At 40.2% G+C, this 18,125-nt stretch overlaps 2 protein-coding genes across 2 annotated transcripts in view; both read left to right on the plus strand.

Moving 5' to 3' along the window:
• LOC143214475 (transducin beta-like protein 2) overlaps window positions 1-18,125 on the plus strand; it is an 80,297-nt gene that overhangs the window by 61,652 nt on the left and 520 nt on the right. Inside the window, exons 3-6 of the mRNA XM_076435586.1 lie at window positions 13,263-13,486; window positions 15,396-15,582; window positions 16,527-16,712; window positions 16,796-16,978. Coding sequence (XP_076291701.1) covers window positions 13,263-13,486; window positions 15,396-15,582; window positions 16,527-16,712; window positions 16,796-16,978 — 780 coding nt within the window. The remainder of the gene's footprint in view (window positions 1-13,262; window positions 13,487-15,395; window positions 15,583-16,526; window positions 16,713-16,795; window positions 16,979-18,125) is intronic.
• LOC143214477 (mRNA-capping enzyme-like) lies at window positions 9,610-13,148 on the plus strand. Its single transcript, XM_076435588.1, has 3 exons — window positions 9,610-10,913; window positions 11,996-12,128; window positions 12,217-13,148. Exons 1-3 carry the CDS (start codon window positions 10,012-10,014, stop codon window positions 12,946-12,948), a joined length of 1,767 nt encoding a protein of 588 aa, XP_076291703.1. The 5' UTR covers window positions 9,610-10,011; the 3' UTR covers window positions 12,949-13,148.

The following is an 18,125-nucleotide window of genomic DNA, read 5'->3' on the forward strand; positions in this document are numbered from 1 at the left end:
GCTCAAGGATTCCGCCGAAACCGCCCACGCATAAACGGTTTGGATAGCGTCGGTTAACGTGTGTCGGATCATCGAGCCGGTGACCGTCAAACCTTGGCTCTTCGCTGCGTGAGAGAAACAAAGAAAGAGCGAGAGAGAAATAAGCGCGCGATATCTGCCGAATGGACAAAGAGACATAGTAAACGTGTATCTAGGGTGGACCTTATTTTTCGACCATACAATTTTTGACACGACTCCTCCCAATATTGTTCCATTCCATGAAAAAAAATGATATACCTAAAGCAGTTTTGGGTAGACCCCCCGCCTTTCTAATATTGAATTGTTACAAATTCATCAACTTCAAATGTGTTTTTGATAGCTGACACAGTGCTACTCACTTTGATAGGTTTAACTGTAAGAGTGAAAAAGTTTAAAAAAAGACACATGTTAAGTTTTATACAGTGACTCCCAGTAATATTCGGACACTCTTAAAAACACCGCAACTATCCAAATATCGGACAATACGATTTGAACTTTTTTGAAAAGCTAGAGGAATTAGTTTACTACAGTATGAACACAGAATAATGAATACAGAATAATGAAAATTAAGAAGTTTGAATATTCGATTCACTCGAGTCAATGTGTGGTGTTCACACCGATACACCAGAGCCGACATCAATCGTCGATCGTGTCCACGATTCAGGACAACGAAGGAGCTTTTACTGTATATCTGATTAATAGACCGTGGATCTTTATGCATTTATACCAAAATTGAGTAGATGAAAATATTTTTTGCGTTCCGGACATATAAAGTTTCATGTAAACAGTTATGTAGAATGCGAGGTGCGGGTAACTGAAGGATAATTTGTGCAATATGTGTAGTAAATAGTGTCGCATATGGGTCGCCTTAGGTTGAGCTATTTACGTCTACTATATCAACTAATGGGAACTAATTGGCAACTAAAGACTTCAGACATCGAAGGTTCTGATAATCGAGGTCCTGCTGCATAATTACAAACCAACAACCGCAAAAAGCGGTTTGTTGCTTGCGGCGCAAGCAAACAAGACCGTGTTTACCATGGACCGACAACGATAAGGAATCATCCATCCGTTGTTTACGTCCCGCGGAAACAACGCACGAAACCGGCCGGTGAATAACAGGACGAAAGGTGGCGATCTTCCGCGATATGTAGCGGTCGCGCTGCTATCGAGAGACAGAGAGAAAAAGAGAGAGAAATAGAGAGAATCGTTGAAACATCCTGCGGGACAGCAATTAGGGTAAACTGTGCTATTGCTGGCACTGCTATTGTATTTAGTTATTGGCACTTTTGATTTAAACGGCAAATACTAAGAATTCCTGGTACATATAGAAAATCATTCTGCAATTGCTTCTTATTTATATTTCAAAGCAACGTTGTAAGTTTTCATAACGGAGTTCCACATACAGGATCTGTCCGGAAAGTAATGCGACCACATTTAAAAAAAGAAATCTATTGAACATATGGGTACAAACCTTTAAATTTCTTCAAAGTAGGATCCTTGTAATAAAGTAGGATACATTTTTTCCAGCGCGTTTTCCATGCTTCGTATGCTCCCTGGAAGAAGTTTTTTGGAACCTCTCGCAGTACCCTCGTCACAGCCTCTTTGACGCGTTCCACGTTTTCAAAATGGCATCCTTTTAGCACATTTTTAATTTTTGGGAACAAGAAGAAGTGGGCGGGAGACAAGTCAGGACTGTACGCGCGCGGGGGTTGAAGAAGTGTTGTAATCCAACTAAGAAGTACCAGTTACTGTTTTCCCCGTAATCTACGGAAAAGTTTTGGTTGGAAGTGCTCGACGAGGCTGCGACGAGGGTACTACGAGAGGCTTCAGATAATGCCTTCCAGGGAGCATACGAAGCATGAAAATCGCGCTGGAAAAAATGTGTCGACGCCCAAGGGTCCTACTTTGAAGAATTTTAAAATTTCCATATGTTTTCAATAGATTTAAAAAAAAAACATGTGGTCGTATTACTTTCCGGACAGACCCTGTATGACTGTTAGCAACGCTGGTACATCCAGCAAGACTGAATAAATAGTGTTTTATTCAAGTTTTCGTTACGAGTAAGTATACTTTATCGCTTTATAACTTAATTTCGGACTGTACTACAAATGTAACAAGTGCGTATATGTTTAATTATAAAACAAATAGCCTGTTTAACGTTTACTTCTCACTGTGCCAATGACTGTACTATTTGTCTTACGATTGTTGTTCACTGAATAGATTTTATAATGAAAGATTTATGACTCGTCAAACTGTTTGACTCGTAAAAATCTCTATTAGCTTATAATAGTAGCAAGTTAATATGTAGTGCCAGTTTTATAAAGTTTTAGAGTTCAAGAAAGTTTTATATATGGCTTCTGTGTCTTGCAATTGAAGCTCCGCGATTCGAAGCTTCAAAATCTTCGTCCTTCGAAGGAAAGTATGTAACAGCCCTACTCCCGACGAGCAATCCTCGACGTGCATGTACACGGAACATTTACTTAGACCCGAACGAGTATTCTAATCGCGTGGGATCGTTCAATTTTCAATTCACCGAGCCGTTTATTATATCTGATTTGCCGAACAGCTCTGGTACCCAAGCCGGCCAACTCGCTCGCGTGATTCGTCGCTAACACGATTTGATTTCATCGACTTTCTTGAGAATTTCTCTCTCGCGCCTCCAGCGAACCAAGAAATTGACTGCGACGAACAACCGAACTTGCAAACGAAAATCAAAAACAGCCTAACCACTTTCGATACCTGTTCACGATAAGAAACTGTGCTCCGTGCAAATTGGAGGCGGAGCTGTCGTAGGATCCCAGTGGTATCCGCAGAAATTCGCACGTTTCCGGTAATTGCATGTTGTTGACAGGACCGATTACGATGGCAGCCCCACTTTTTCGATCGTGAGTCCTTGCGACCAGGGCTTGAAGGAAACTGTTAAAATTTTCAGTTAGTTCTTTCAACTTTTAGACTTTCTAGACTTTTAACTTTTCTGTTCTAAGAAGACAGTTATAATCCACTGAAACTTTTACTCCACGTACACTAACGAGCATAACTGATTCAACACACTTTAAATCAGAACAACTTTTTTATGAATAGACCGAACGGCTTCAATTTCTCTGTAAGGCTAGAAGAATTAGTCTAGTAAATGACGTCTAAAAAATATTTTGAAAAAATGCATTTCGTCGGAATTGCGAAGAAAAAATAGTAAAAATTTACTTTTTTAGCTGGGCCGATAACGAAAATTTAGAAGATGCGTTTGGTCAACTCGTACAAGTGATATACTCTCTGAGAATTTCATTGAAATTGGTTAATCGGTTTACGTGCTATAAACGATCAAAAGTGGTGAAAAGGCCGAAAAACTTGAAAAATTGCAATTTTTTGAAACGATGTTTGTGAAAAAGTTGCTGCCGAAGTTACTGCCGGCGAGATCAATGGAGACGCGACGCTATTAAATATTCCGTAGGTAGGTTAGGCCATTGCCAATTGAGAAATCAAACGGAAGAGTCGAACGTGGCTCGTCGTTAGCGCGTCGCGTCGCGTCGATTGCGACACGCGTTGTTCGAGGCGTTACGTCGATTCCTGCTCGCAACAACCGTTCATCCTCGTTCTCGATTTATTTATCGCAACGAGAATTTTACCGCGGCCCGATTTCGGGAAAATATTTCTGCGATCGCGACGTTATCTAGGAAACGTGTTGATCTTTCCGTCGTGTCGCGCCGCGTCGCACCTTTGGAACCGACGTCAATTAGTCTCGTGTCCCGTGTCCCGTGTGTCGCATCGTAGCCGGAGTGTGCTAATCGAGAGATCCGATGGGATCGTTGACGCGAAAGTTGACGTTTCGCTCTGCAGCGAATGTTATCCGCTGTTGACGTACTGCCATCGAACGTGGACTGCCAGCATACCAGCCAGTCGCAGTATCTGCCTTCGCGAGATGCAATCGGCACGAAATATTCACGATTACATTGTTACATACGGAGACTTCTCCTACGTGACGTTCTTACTCCCTCCTTGGAACCACGTTTTCATATAAGAGGTCGGACTCACACGCCCAAATAAACAACCCACCCAGTCAACGATAAAAGTCTAGAACATTTGACAAGAGAATGCAGGCTAATGGAGGAAAGTATCAGGATCGAAGATTTAGCGAGTGGGAGGAAAGATGGAAATGTCGAGTAAAATTTTCAGGAAATAAAGTGAAATTAATGATGTTAATTAATAGGTTTAGGGCTAACGAAGGTCAATACTTTTCTACTCAGAATTCGACATTCTTCCATATTTTGGTATAAAAAGCATAGTGTTCCATTTAAAAAAAAAACAAAGTCGACCTTCAAATCTCCGACACGCTTCCACCTGTAAAAAAAATAAATACACTACATAATGTACCCCTTCAGACCATGCAACTTTTAGTATTTTTTCTACAATCTCGATGAATTGCAATTTTTGAAGAAATTTCTATTCGCATCCTGTAGTAAACTAATTGCTCTACCTTCCCAAAAAAAAATACAGTACAATATTGAAAAAGTTATCGTCTTTTTTAGACCGTCCGAATATCAATTCGGTTCACTGTACATATGACTATTAGCAAATGTGCCAATCACTGTATGTACTACATATTTGTCTCACAATTATTGTTATTCACTGAATATACTTTATAATAAGAGATTTATCACTCACTAGCTGCTCGTGGCGTACCTGAGGCACGCCCTCGCAACCAGGCCCTCCGGGCAGGCAGCGCACGGTGGGCAATTTCGATAAAATTTCGCTTGTACGCAATTTTCTGAGTTATTTTCTCTATATAAGCGATTTCCGTTTTTTTTATTCATATCATTGTGTCTCTCCCCCTCCCCCTCTCTCCCACTCTCTCTACGCCTCTCTCCCCCTCTGTCCGTCTGTCCCACTCTCTCCGTCTCTCCTCCCATCTCTGTCTCCCTCTCATTCCATCTCTCTCACTCTCTCCCTCGCTCTCTCCCTATCCCAATGAGTACCTCAAATTGAATATAGGTGCTGTAAGTCAAAAGATATAAGCAGAAACGTGCCCACAAAACAGGGCAAAAGAGTCGTCTTTGGTCACTAATGACGTCACAACTTTTGAACGAATGGACTTTTTCGAATGTGGTTTGCTCTAAAACGTTCCCGAAGGAACGCCGCGTCTATTGGTTCAAACCCCAGCTTTCTACGTTTAGCCGTTCTCAATTGATGCCGTCACAAACAGACAGACAGACAGGACACGATTTTATTATATATGTATATATAGAGATAAAACTGTCCGATTTTGCTGAAAAATCTCTATTACCTTACTCGTATATGTAATAATAGACAGTTAAGCTCGTTTAAACTTTAAACATTTCAAAAAAAGATTTTTCACTACGATGTTGGCTTAGAGTGCCAATCATTGTACAGTTTACGCTATACATGCATCTACATATAATACATTCTACATCGGGCGTCTACGCGTTACATACACGTGACAGAATTATACATAGACAAACCTAGTGAATCGGAAGTTCGGTAAACGCTGCGAGCGTCGAGGTACTTTTGAACGACAGTGTATGTAGCTGGCCGTAGGAGAGAAGTATAATGCGAATTTACGCGCGTCGAAAACGAACGCGCAGCGTGGGTTAGCCTCGAAGAAACGACTTATATTTAGCGAAGTCGTACGTTAACGTCGCGTCGCGTCGCATATCGCTTTATTGCAACGAAACGCGTTGCTCTCTCGTTCACCCCGGTCCCGGTCACGCTTTCTCCGGTGCGCGGTGCACGTTGGCCCGTCCGCGTCCGTAGGTGTAGCCCGTGTGTAACACAGCCGGTCCATGTAGCACAGACAGAACTCTGCTTTTACATTTACACGATCCATCGTGCAATTACGAGTTATGCTTGTCCTTCCACATGTTCATCTACCAACAAACCCCGTCCAAATCAAAATCCTTCAAGATTCTGCAAACAGATCTCTATACAGCAGTGTTTCCCAACCTTCTTTGTGCCATGCCCCACCTAAGCCTTTCTAAAATTCTTATGCCCCCTATGTAACATATACATTATTTTTAAAAAATTTTTCAAAAATTGAATTATTCTCGGAGCTACATACTTTAACTCTAGAACGAAACCGATAATATTATTGTAGACGATTGCACAAGTTAGTGCCCGATTTGAAAATAAAATTCAATGATTAAATTGTAAAGAATATAACTTTACTAATCAATTATACATATAGTCACCATTCTTTTCTGATTGTAAAAAATTCATCCGCTTTTTAATTTTAATTTAACCATAATCTTTAACCAACTCTGTAACCAAATCTTTAACCAATCTTGAAAACTTAACCATTGAATTTTATTTTCAAATCGGGCAAGAACTTGTGCAATCATCTAATATACAGGGTGTCCCAAAATTCGTGAAAATCCCGAAAGGGAGTGGTTCCTGAGACCATTTCAAGCGACATTTTCCTTTGCAAAAATGTTATCCGCGGCTTTGTTTAGGAGTTATTAACGAAAAACACGGACCAATCATAGCGCGACCTGGACGCGAGTTGGCACAGTCGGCCAATAGACAGTTGGCGCGCCATGACTACTGTGCCAACTCGCGTCTAGGTCGTCCTCTGTTTGGTCCGTGTTTTTCGTTAATAACTCCTAAACAAAGCCGCGGATAACATTTTTGCAAAGGAAAATGTCGCCTGAAATGGTCTCAATTGGAACCACCCCCTTTCGGGATTTTCACGAATTTTGGGACACCCTGTATATTTAATAATGTAAATAATATTTTGAGTAATGCTACAGCAATTTTTAGTGGCGCCTCTCGCAAGGGAAGGACCCCAAGTGTCCGACTTCGATTTTGATAATCTTCTGTGAGACGATGGTATGTATATGGATCCCTAATGATGTCTGCAAAATATTATTACACGCCTAAATGGTATGTATGTACTTGGAAAACTTGAGCTGCAGATCATGGTATATCAACCAGGTATGAAAGTTTAATTGTTTATAACTTTAAAACTATTGAGTAACTACACCTAATATTTTGCAGACATCATTAGGGATCCATATACCATCGTCTCACAAAAAATGTCGGACACTTGGAGTCCTTCCCTTGTCAGAGTCACCATTCAAATGCTAAGGGTTAATTTCCACTTAAGGAGGTAGACTCTCGTTTCCAGGATTGCAAGGTTGCGGGATGCCCTTTCTCATTTATCGATAATGCAAAGATGGGCTTGTTCAGTAGTGAAAAACGCTAGATAAAAGATCAATCTAGGCCGCGATCGCTCTGAAAAGTCCTATTTTTTTACGTTTACCAGGCGTAATTCCATTAATATTCCTTTATGTCGATCGTAGATAGTGCAGATAAACAATTTAATGATTTTGCAATTTAAATTGTTCACATTTGGATCGAAACGTCGAGAACAATCTAAATTGCAAAATTGCTTAGTGAGTAACATTTGATCGAACCTGCGGCGCCGAAATCATTAAATTGTTTATCTGTAATTTGCATTATTCGGAAGCATGTAGCTGTCGCAGCTTTATGAAAGTAGCTACATGTGCAGCTTTATGCTTCCGAATAATGCAAATTGCGCCTCGTAAACGAAAAAATAGGACTTTTGAGGGCGATAGCGCCCTCGATCGATCTCTTATCTAGCGTTCTTGACTACTGAAAACCTTCATTTTTGTATTATCGAGAAATCAGAACGCGAATCCCGCACCCTTGCAATCCTGGAAACGAGTCTACCGCCTTAAGGAGCATTGTTTCGATTTGGGAAGAATCAACATTGGCATGCAAACGTCGACATTCTGTATCGAAGATGTTCTTATCGCGGTTAGCAACGAGCCGAAGCGAGACGAAACGCGGCGAGCCTAAGCTTTTGTTGTTAACTCGTCGTCCGATGCGCAAGTATTATTCGGCCGTGGATTCAGTACGAACGATACGCGGAGCATCAAGGACGGATCGCTCCTTTCCTGCAAGCACGATTTCCCCTGCTACTTTGCTACTTGTCCTTGTCGGCGCGGCGTCTCGTTCTGCTCGTGTGTTCGTGCTTATATTTTAGGTAATCAAACCGACGCGACGCGACGCTACTACGTTGACCCTGACGCTCTGAGGAGCCACGTTTCTAACCGTGGACACACAGGTTCAGGGATTCGTCGAATGACGGTTCAACCGCCGCGAATCACTTTTGGCTCGGTAATTTTAAACCGTCCCAGAATATCAAGTGCCGCACAGTGTGCCGGATCGGAGAATTTAAGAAATTTAGAATTAAGAATTTAGAAACATTTCACCCCAAAATGTCGACTTTTCGAAATTGACATCTAATAACTAGACTGCGGATCTTTATGCAAAATAAAAAATGTTTGCATCGATTGCAGGACACAGGAACCAAATAAAAATTGTATTCTTCTTTTAACGTTCGCAAGGTAATGTGGGGTCTCGGAGACCCCAGCTTCAGATTTTTAAAAAGAATTTTTATATAAATAGAATTAAATCTGTTTGTTTTGCTTTTCATCCTGTGTTACTCTTTATCCCATTAAAAACGAGGATATTTATGAAATTCATTTGTCGGGGTCTAAGAAACCCCACCTTGTACTATTTATCAGTGCCGTAACGAGGGCGTGGCGAAAGAGGCGCCCGCCACGGGCGCAACTGGGTTTGGGGCGCAAAACAAAGAATACCGTACCGACCCGGTTGATGGTCGCTTGGACGCTTTACAAATCTTGCAAAAAAATTACGAACTCTCTATACATAGAATTAAGGATTTTCATAACAATGCAGGTAACAACAGCTTCTTGCAAATGTTCGTTTAGCAAATTAAAAATTGTAAAATCGTACCTTCGTTCTTCTATTGGACAAGAGCGATTAACAAACATGTCTATAATATCAATTGAAAAAGATGTTGCCAAAACATTAAATTATGACGATGTAATAAATGTGTTTGCAAATGAAAAAACGAGAAAAATTACTTTATAAAATATGCTGAACTGTTTTATGTTTTTATTGTATTATTTTAATATATACCTTTTTTTTTGTATTTCTTTTATTTTATCGTCATTGAATATGAATAAAAATTTGTTCTTATTTAGGTTATAGATTATTTATTCATACAAATACCTTGACAAATACAATATTGTATATAAAGGCAACTCATTTTGATGAAGTTAATAGTATTAAATATATTGCATTTAGTAAAATTTAACTTGTTACATTAAAATTTTTAATCTTTTTGTCATTATTGGGTTACGGGGAGGCGCAAGTTAGACACTCGCCACAGGCGCTTCATACCCTCGTTACGGCACTGCTATTTATGTGTTATTAGACCTTATCTTGCGAGGGTCAATTATCCTATTAAGCTGAAACTAATGCACTGATAACCCTTAAATATTTTTAACATGTCCACGACTTTTGTATGTATATAATTTGTACAATTTGTAATTTGTATGTATGTATACAACCTTGTACATTGTAAATTTTTGGAAAATCTTTTTCGCAGATAATTTAGTGGTCGGAACGGAACGGCAGACACTGATCCCTATCCCCCTATTCACGTTGGTTCACATTCGCATTTACATTTCGAACGATCGAGTCGTCGATATATCGTCGAGCATCGATCGTCGTCGACTAATATCGAACAATCGCGCGGTCGATAGTCGAAGCGGTGAAAGCACGTAATGGCGAACAGTGGACGCCAGTAACAGCTGTTCTAGTGTCTCGGGTCTTCGATATAGCGTGCGGTTTCGCAGAATCTTCTTTCGAATCTCGAAAATACGATTCGTCGAGAAGAACCGACGACACTGGTAATAAATCGAAGATGTTACGTTCGCCCTCTTTGCCCGACCAGGGAACGGAGGAATGACGAACTGAGGTGCAACCAACAAGTATACATACATACGTTATAGTGTCAGATATTTCTCGTTGTCTTCCGCCGAAGAAGAAGGACGCGCCTGTGAAGTTTCCTCGACGACGAATTTTCTTTCCGATCCGCAGGACGGGTCGAGATCCGTTGATCTCGACTAAACAAAAAACAAGGAAATGTCGAACTACAACGGCAACAAGGGTCCGATTCCGCCTCGATGGCTTCACTGTCCGAGAAAAGCGATCACCTTGGTTCAGAACAAGTTCTTGGCATTCAAAACTCCGCTCTCGTCCTCGTTCAACAGTCAAGTACCGGAAGAATGTCGATTCACACTCGACATGCTGTTTGCCTTTCTAAAAAGCCAGAGACTGAAGCTCGGCCTCTGGATAGATCTAACCAACACCACAAGATTCTACGAGAAAAAGAGTCTGGAGGAGTACGGCTGTAAATATTTGAAACTGCAATGCAGAGGCCACGGCGAAACTCCCTCCGAAGAACAAACAAAAACTTTCGTGCAAGTCTGTAAAAATTTCATATTGTACAATCCGCTGGAGATCATAGGTGTACATTGTACTCATGGCTTCAATAGAACCGGCTTCCTTATAATTAGCTATTTAGTAGAAAACGACGGTACCAGCGTCGACGCTGGCTTGGCAGAATTTGCTGCGTCTAGACCGCCAGGTATTTATAAGGCAGACTACATTCAAGAACTGTACAGGAGGTACGACGACGTCGAGGACGCTCCGGATCCTCCTCCTAGACCAGCTTGGTGTTTAGAGTACGACGATTCGAATGTGGAAGATACCGACGAAGGTCCTAGCACGGAGACCGATAAACCACAGAGGAAAAGAAAGCGGGAATTTCATAATAAGAATCCAGTGTTCATGGATGGCGTACCTGGAGTTACTCCGATAATGGAGGAAAGGAAATACAGCGTGGTACAGAGACGCGTTCAACAAATATGTTCGTGGCAGTCGACAGGATTCCCGGGTTCCCAACCAGTTTCTATGGATGAGGATAATATTACGTTGTTACACGAGAAACCATACAGGGTATCCTGGAAAGCGGATGGAACCAGGTGAGATACTTGTGTAGTTTTTATATTTTGTGTCATTCGATTTGCCAACTACTCTGAAAATTTCCCAGCCAGATGGGTTTTGCGATTTTTCTTCCTAAAGAAAAGCGTTGAGAAATTTTTAGTATCGTATACAGAGTGTTCACGATAATTTGTACCAGCGTTATTTCTCATAAACGGTAAACACTAGGAAAAAACCGAAGAGGAGGAACTTGTAGTATATTTTACTAGCAATATGATAGTGTACAGCTTGTCAAATCTACCTGTGCAGCTGAATGTCCCCCGCAAGGGGAAATGACCCCGCTGCGCAATGGTAAATAGGCGGAACTTCGCGACGATAGAGAACTGATCGTCACCTGTCAAATGATGCACGTGGTGACAGTTCAGTTAAAAAGTGAAGTGACACAAGTGTATTCACAGAAACATATAAACAGTTGTTTTGTATGTTTACTGCTGTAAGAAATAATGGACAGTACGCACTTTTGACGAGGTGTGTACCTTATCGTTCATATGTTGCATCCTTCTCTCGTCGAGTGCGATCTTTGTTTCTGTCTGCGCATTCCCAAGTTTTGGTCAACCACACAGCTAGATTTGACAAGCTGTATCTCAATTTTTTTTATTTCTAATATTTTTCTAGAAACAAAGGTGACCTCCATTTTTTCAATGAAATATTCTGCAAATATACACGTGAGAAAAGTAAATAGCGTTCATTTTTTTGTAGCATCCTTCACATAATATGTCCTTATGTATGATACTAATAAAAATTTCTTAACGCTTTTCTTATGGAAGGAAAATCGCAGAAACCATCTGGCTGGGAACTTTTCCACGCCAAAGTATATTATATTGGGTTGGCAAGAATGTAATTTCGGTATTCTAAGGGGAAATGAAGACGAATTGTTTTTATTCGATCAATGAACTTTCGTCAATAGAATATTGTCGATAATTCTGTGCTGTTAAAACTTGAAAATTGGGTTTTATTTCACCTTAAAATACCGAAATTACTTTCTTACCAGCCCAATAGGATTTATCGTTGAATTGTTTATAAAATACGATTATTGAACTAACGCTGGTTGTGTGTGTTCTAGGTATATGATGTTGATACAAGAGAACGGAGAGATTTATTTTATAGACAGGGACAACAGCGTGTTTCAAGTCAGCGGATTATGTTTTCCGCACATAGACATGCCGAGGAACCTCAAAGACACATTGTTGGACGGCGTAAGTAACATTTATCCGAGGATTTGTGAAGCATATCGTACCCCAGTTTTTTGCTGTTCCTGCAAAAGGTTTGTCGTTTCGTTTGTAGGAAATGGTGATCGACAAGGAGGTAAACGGCACGAAGATTCCAAGATATTTAGTCTACGACGTAATTATGTACGACGGGACGAATACGAGTGAATTGCCGTTCTACCCTGGTCGTTATTGCAAGATCGAGAAGCATATCATGGGCGGCAGGCACAGAGCGATGAGAGAAGGAAGACTGCACAAGGAGAGGGAACCTTTTGCAGTGCGATTAAAATCGTTTTGGGACGTTAGGATGGCCAGCTGCCTCTTAAGCGATAAATTCGCCAAGCAGCTTGGCCACGAACCGGATGGTTTAATATTTCAACCATCGAAGGAACCGTATTGTCCCGGAGTTTCCGTCGAGGTATTAAAATGGAAACCGTTGTCGATGAATTCGGTCGATTTTCGTTTGAAGATAATTACGGAATCCGGAGTAGGAATTGTGCCCAAGAAGGTTGGGCACCTGTACGTGGGCGGATTGAACGTGCCGTTCACTAAAATGAAAGTCACCAAAGAAATAAAGAACTTGAACAACGCGATCATAGAGTGCAAATTCGAAAAGGATCAATGGGTTTTCATGCGGGAGAGAACGGACAAATCGTTCCCGAATTCGCAGAGCACGGCCGAGTCCGTATGCAAAAGTATCGATAAACCGATCACGACCGAACGACTGTTGGCTTACATCGACAAGCATGCGTTCTTGCAAACCGACTCCGATCTCATGCCACCGCCGAGCAAAAGAAGACGGCCGTAGTTTGCAGTTAATCGAGCGCCCCAACCTCGCCGACATTATTAATTTACTTAAGAATTAAAGAACGATATATTTAGCATGAACATTTAAAGCAGTTTACATGATTGAAACACTGTTACGTAGCTCATTTTACTAATTTTGAATCAACGTCGTACACGGCTGGAACTGTTTATTCAATAAAAAGAAAACGTTTATATAATAAATCCACGTGTACATGTTTTCGCTACCTCTTTTCCGCATGCAACGACACACCCCGGTTTGTATTATTATCCTCTGTTATACATACCATTCTCAATTTATTATTCTCTCTGTTACAGACAGAACTGTGTTACTTTGGTGTACGAAAGAACTCGCGATCAAAGAGAAGAGATCGCTGCGCGTCAACATCGAATTCGATCATGCAACATTGATCCGATGGTCTCCGGATGGAAAAGCTTTCATTATTCACAAGGGTGTGGCGAATACCATCGAGGTGTACAAGATTTCGAAAAAGTCAGATGGGACATTAGGTTCGGCGACCAAGGCTTTAGAGTTTCCTAAGGTATAGTTCGAACGTGGTGCTAAAGAAAGAATAATGAAAACTAGAGGGTTATTGTTGCTCGCTCGCGAGTAGGGTTGTTTTTGCTCGCTCGCTTTGCGAGCTCGCGGATAGGACTGCTCTTGCGAAAGGGTTAGTGGTACGCATGGCTAGTAGTACCTATAGCTATTAATGTTTTTTTTTTATTTGATGTGTGACTCTCCACGAGCCACACAAAGAACTTCCCGATTCGTTAGTTGCAGTATATTATTATCATTATTAAGTGTACGTTTTAAGAAGATTATACGTTTTCAGGGAAATTCAATAGTTTTCTACTTATCAAAATGTTTGCTATATGGCGTCGCATTAAACCAACATCGTATGCTCGTTGCTCGCTTGGTTCCTTGTTATAGCATACTAATGTTGCAAAATAAATTGTCTTAATTAGTTTTTCGCAAACGATACAACTCCTCATTATCCGGGTTTGCAGTATTGATCTTGGTTTTCTTCGATACTGTTAATTTAAATTGTCCCAAAATATATAAACCGCGCTCAATTTTGAAACTCTGCTCAGTGCTACATACAACATTTGTAAAGTTCGCCTTTCTGATTTTTTAAAATCCAAACTACAAATGTATTCTCGGGAGTAGAGATGATTAACTCACTCTTGCATTGGGATAATTTTCGATTATTGTAAGCGGAAACATCATCGTAAGGTAAAAAAAAATTTTTTTTTTTAAATTTAAAAAAAAAATCGAAAAAAAATTTTTGTGTAATTACGTTTGTTTCTTCGGTGGAAACTTTCCGTTCTCTCGTATAAATTGCATTGTTGAATGAACTTTTTTCGAAAAAACTAAAAAAACTACTTGACCAAAATGGACCAAAATCTAATCAGCTCTAAGTTACAGCGGGGCACATCGATTGCATCATTCATCATCCTGATCGCGTTGTTACTTTTCCTGAAAACGTTAACGAAAAATTTGATTACATAGAAACGGCCATACGCATACACACACACACATACGAACATTTTGCTGAAAATAGTCTAAAATGACTGCAATGACCATGAAACGTGAAGATCTGCTAAAAAATCGATTTTCGATTTTCGGGGTCATTACAATAACTTCCCTATAAAATCGGGAAGTTAATAAACGGGTTTTTATATGTACAGTAGAGAACCTCGATTATCCGGGTCTCTGATGTTCCAGTTCTTTATCGTCTGAATACTTTCCACAAATAATTGATACGCTACACCAGTGGTCCCCAACCCCCGGTCCGTGGATCAAATGGTACCGGTCCGCCCAAGGAACATTAAATACAATTAAATTGAAATTATTAAATCAGAATAATCTGAAATATAAACAATCAACGTCCCTCTCACCCCCCCCCCCCCTTCAGCGGGCCGCGGTTAAATTATCAAACGTTGACCGGTCCGCGACGATAAAAAGGTTGGGGAGCACTGCGCTACACGATTTACTGCACACTTCAATAAGGATTAAGTTCGGCACTGAAACTATGTAATTGTTGTATTATCCGAACAATCATGTTCCACTAATTAGCACGGATAATCCAAGTTCTACTGTATTTGGTTCTTCCTTGACTTATTTAATTTCTGATTTTTTAGTTAAAAACAAACAAAATTTGTGAGAGAGAGCTATATTTAATATAATTAGTAAACAAAATTATTTATAATGAGTAGCAGTCAAAGAACTGTCCTTTCAAGTAAATTTCAGATAAAACAGTTGAAATAGTAGGGAGTTGTTGGCAATAAAATTGAAAAATAATTCAGAGTGCAAACGGTTAAATCTATAAAGTTTAGGAAAGAAAGATTAAATAGCGTTGTTTCGATTTCGGAAGAATCAACCTTGGCATGCAAACGTCGACAGCTTGTCCTTTGTAACAATGCTTACTTTCGCATCTATGGATATTTCAGAAACACACCGAGGATATTGTTGGCATGGACATCGCGTGCACGGGAAAATACATAATCACGTGCAGCAAGGCAAACGATCTGACGATATGGGATCTCAAGGGTCAAATCCTTGCAACGATAGAATTATATTTGGGGTCCACTTATAGGGCACGCGTGTCACCGTGCGGACGTTTCGTCGCTGCTTCAGGTAATGATTAACACACTAGGTCAGGGGTCGGCAAGCTTTTGAGTCGGAAGAGTCAAAAATTACAATTTACGAAATTTCAAAGTTTTTAAAGAGCCACAAAATTTTTTCTTGCCAACAATAAATAGTACTCGCATAAATAAAGTTTTTTGATAAAAAAAAACTAATCTATTTATTCATAAGAAAAAATATCTATTTATTCATGTATAAGTAGTGTTTTTCACAACAAATTAGATAATATATATGTATATTGTATATATATGTATGATACATACATAACTTTGAGAAGATAATTCGCTTGTAACTCTTTTACTTGAAACAACAAACTGTACGTCACAGCCAAAGCACTGGTGAAGACGCCAAATTGTCTTGCGTCGAAAGCGAATTAAAACCTACATAGAAACATCCGACGACGGCGTCATTCGAGAGCTTCCGACGGACTGACGACAGTGACGACGCGTGTCACGGGGGAGGGGTGCGGTGAAAAGCGAGTACAAGTGGCTGAGAGATAGAATCGGTGCCTAATCCTCGTTAATCGATTCAGAACAATTTTCAAATGTTTTTTTTATAAAATAAATAATATTTGCGTATGGAACTAAAGAGCCGCATGTGGCTCGCGAGCCGCAGGTTGCCGACCCCTGATCTAGGTCCTCGATCGCCCTCAAAAAACCTATTTCTACGTTTACGAGGCGTAATTTACATTATTCGGCAGCATGTAGCTGTCGCAGCTTTATTAAAATAGCTACATGCGCAGCTATATGCTTCCGAATAATGCAAATTGCGACACGTAAACGTAAAAGCCCCATCGCCTGCATTATTAAAAAATAAAAAGGCGCATCCCGCACCCTTGCAATCCTGAAAACGAGAGTCTACCTCCTTAATATAATCACAGGTGTGAAATCTTTCAAATTACGAGGCGTAAAGTCTAAGAAAATGTTGTTTTCCAGGATTCACACCAGACGTGAACGTGTTCGAGGTCCTATTCACAAAATCGGGTGATTTCAAACAAGTCTCGAAGGCTTTCGATCTTGCTGGCCATACGTCTGGAATATTTGACTTCAACTTCAGTGCTGACAGCAGTCATATGGCTACCGTTTCAAAGGACGGGACCTATCGGTTGTACAACACGAAAGGTAATACTTTAGTAAACGTGTACTGGGTTAGGTGAAATTGATCACCGATAATCAGATTGCATTAATGTTTCGCTTATTTACAGTTGAATTTGAGAAGGGAGAAGATCCACGTCTGCTTTCATCTGGATCATGGGACAGCGCACCGACAGCTAGGATCGCGCTCTCTCCTAACACAGAAGTGTTGGCGATAGCCCATGGATCCTCGTTAAGTTTTTACTCAACGGTTACCGGCGCTCTGGACAATACCATAGAAGATATTTTCCTCGGTAATTTCTCTTTTGCACGTTCAGAATTGATTCCTGCAGTTGCAAACGTTAAGCTTCGTGCAGAACTAAACATTTCGCCGAACATTGTGCCAAACGGCGAACGGAACGCAAAATCGATATTAATTGCCGCGAACGGGACGGAGGATCGATCCAGATAGCACACGACGTCTTAAAGACTTCGATTTTACATCTATTTTAGGTTTGAACGTCTTAAAGACTTTTAATGATTAGATGGAAGAATCGGCAACTGATACAAACGCACGCGGCGGCGCACAGTGGGGTATTTGCCCGATTTCAGCGGTCAAAATTCAATTTTAAAAATTTGTCATAAATTGTAAAATTTTTGTGGCTCAAGTTAGTTGAATATCTGAGGAACGATCTCCCATCATTCGTTTTCCTATTCATGTATCCACTAAGCTCTGAAATTTGTCGGAAGTTTGAATTTCTGTTAACCCGCTTTCATTTCTCAACGAATTCACCTATCAGTAATTTTTACCTTATTTACATACACATACAGATGTTTGTTTTATAGAAGTTTTTTTAGCTAAGTATAGGGTATACTTTTAAGAGAAATTCGCTCTTCGAACTCTATCGATCTATGGTTTAAAAAAAGGACATTCTGTTTAAAAAAATCGAGGTGATCTTGAAATCTCCTCTATGCCTCCACCCACGCAGAAAATGTTTGTGCCACAACATATCCCCCTCTGAACCGTGCAAATTTTGTTCATAACATTTTTCCATACTATTATAAATAACGGAGATTATTCTTTGTAATAACTATTTTAAAAAGATATTTTAATTGTAATGATTACACTTTTTGGTAGCGTACATAAAATAGACGAATAACGTTAAAATATTGATTATAATCCGCAGTACTTGATTGAAAAATAGCTACAAACTTTACAATCTGATACGCTCCTCTTTATGGACAAATTTTGCATTCAAAACATCCGTTTCAGTAAAAACGGCATACAGTACAAAAAGTAGAAATCTCAAGCTTTAAAATGGTTGTTTTTTCATCAAATTTGGATAAATTTTAGCAAAGTTACAGCAGTTTCAATATCGAGCGAATTTTGAACTAGCTGTGGCCGCTGAAATCGGGCAAATACCCCACTGTGCGGCGTTCGTGGCCCCATCCAAACTGGTG

Source organism: Lasioglossum baleicum, chromosome 12, assembly GCF_051020765.1.
Source record: "Lasioglossum baleicum chromosome 12, iyLasBale1, whole genome shotgun sequence".
Classification (NCBI taxonomy): domain Eukaryota; kingdom Metazoa; phylum Arthropoda; class Insecta; order Hymenoptera; family Halictidae; genus Lasioglossum; species Lasioglossum baleicum.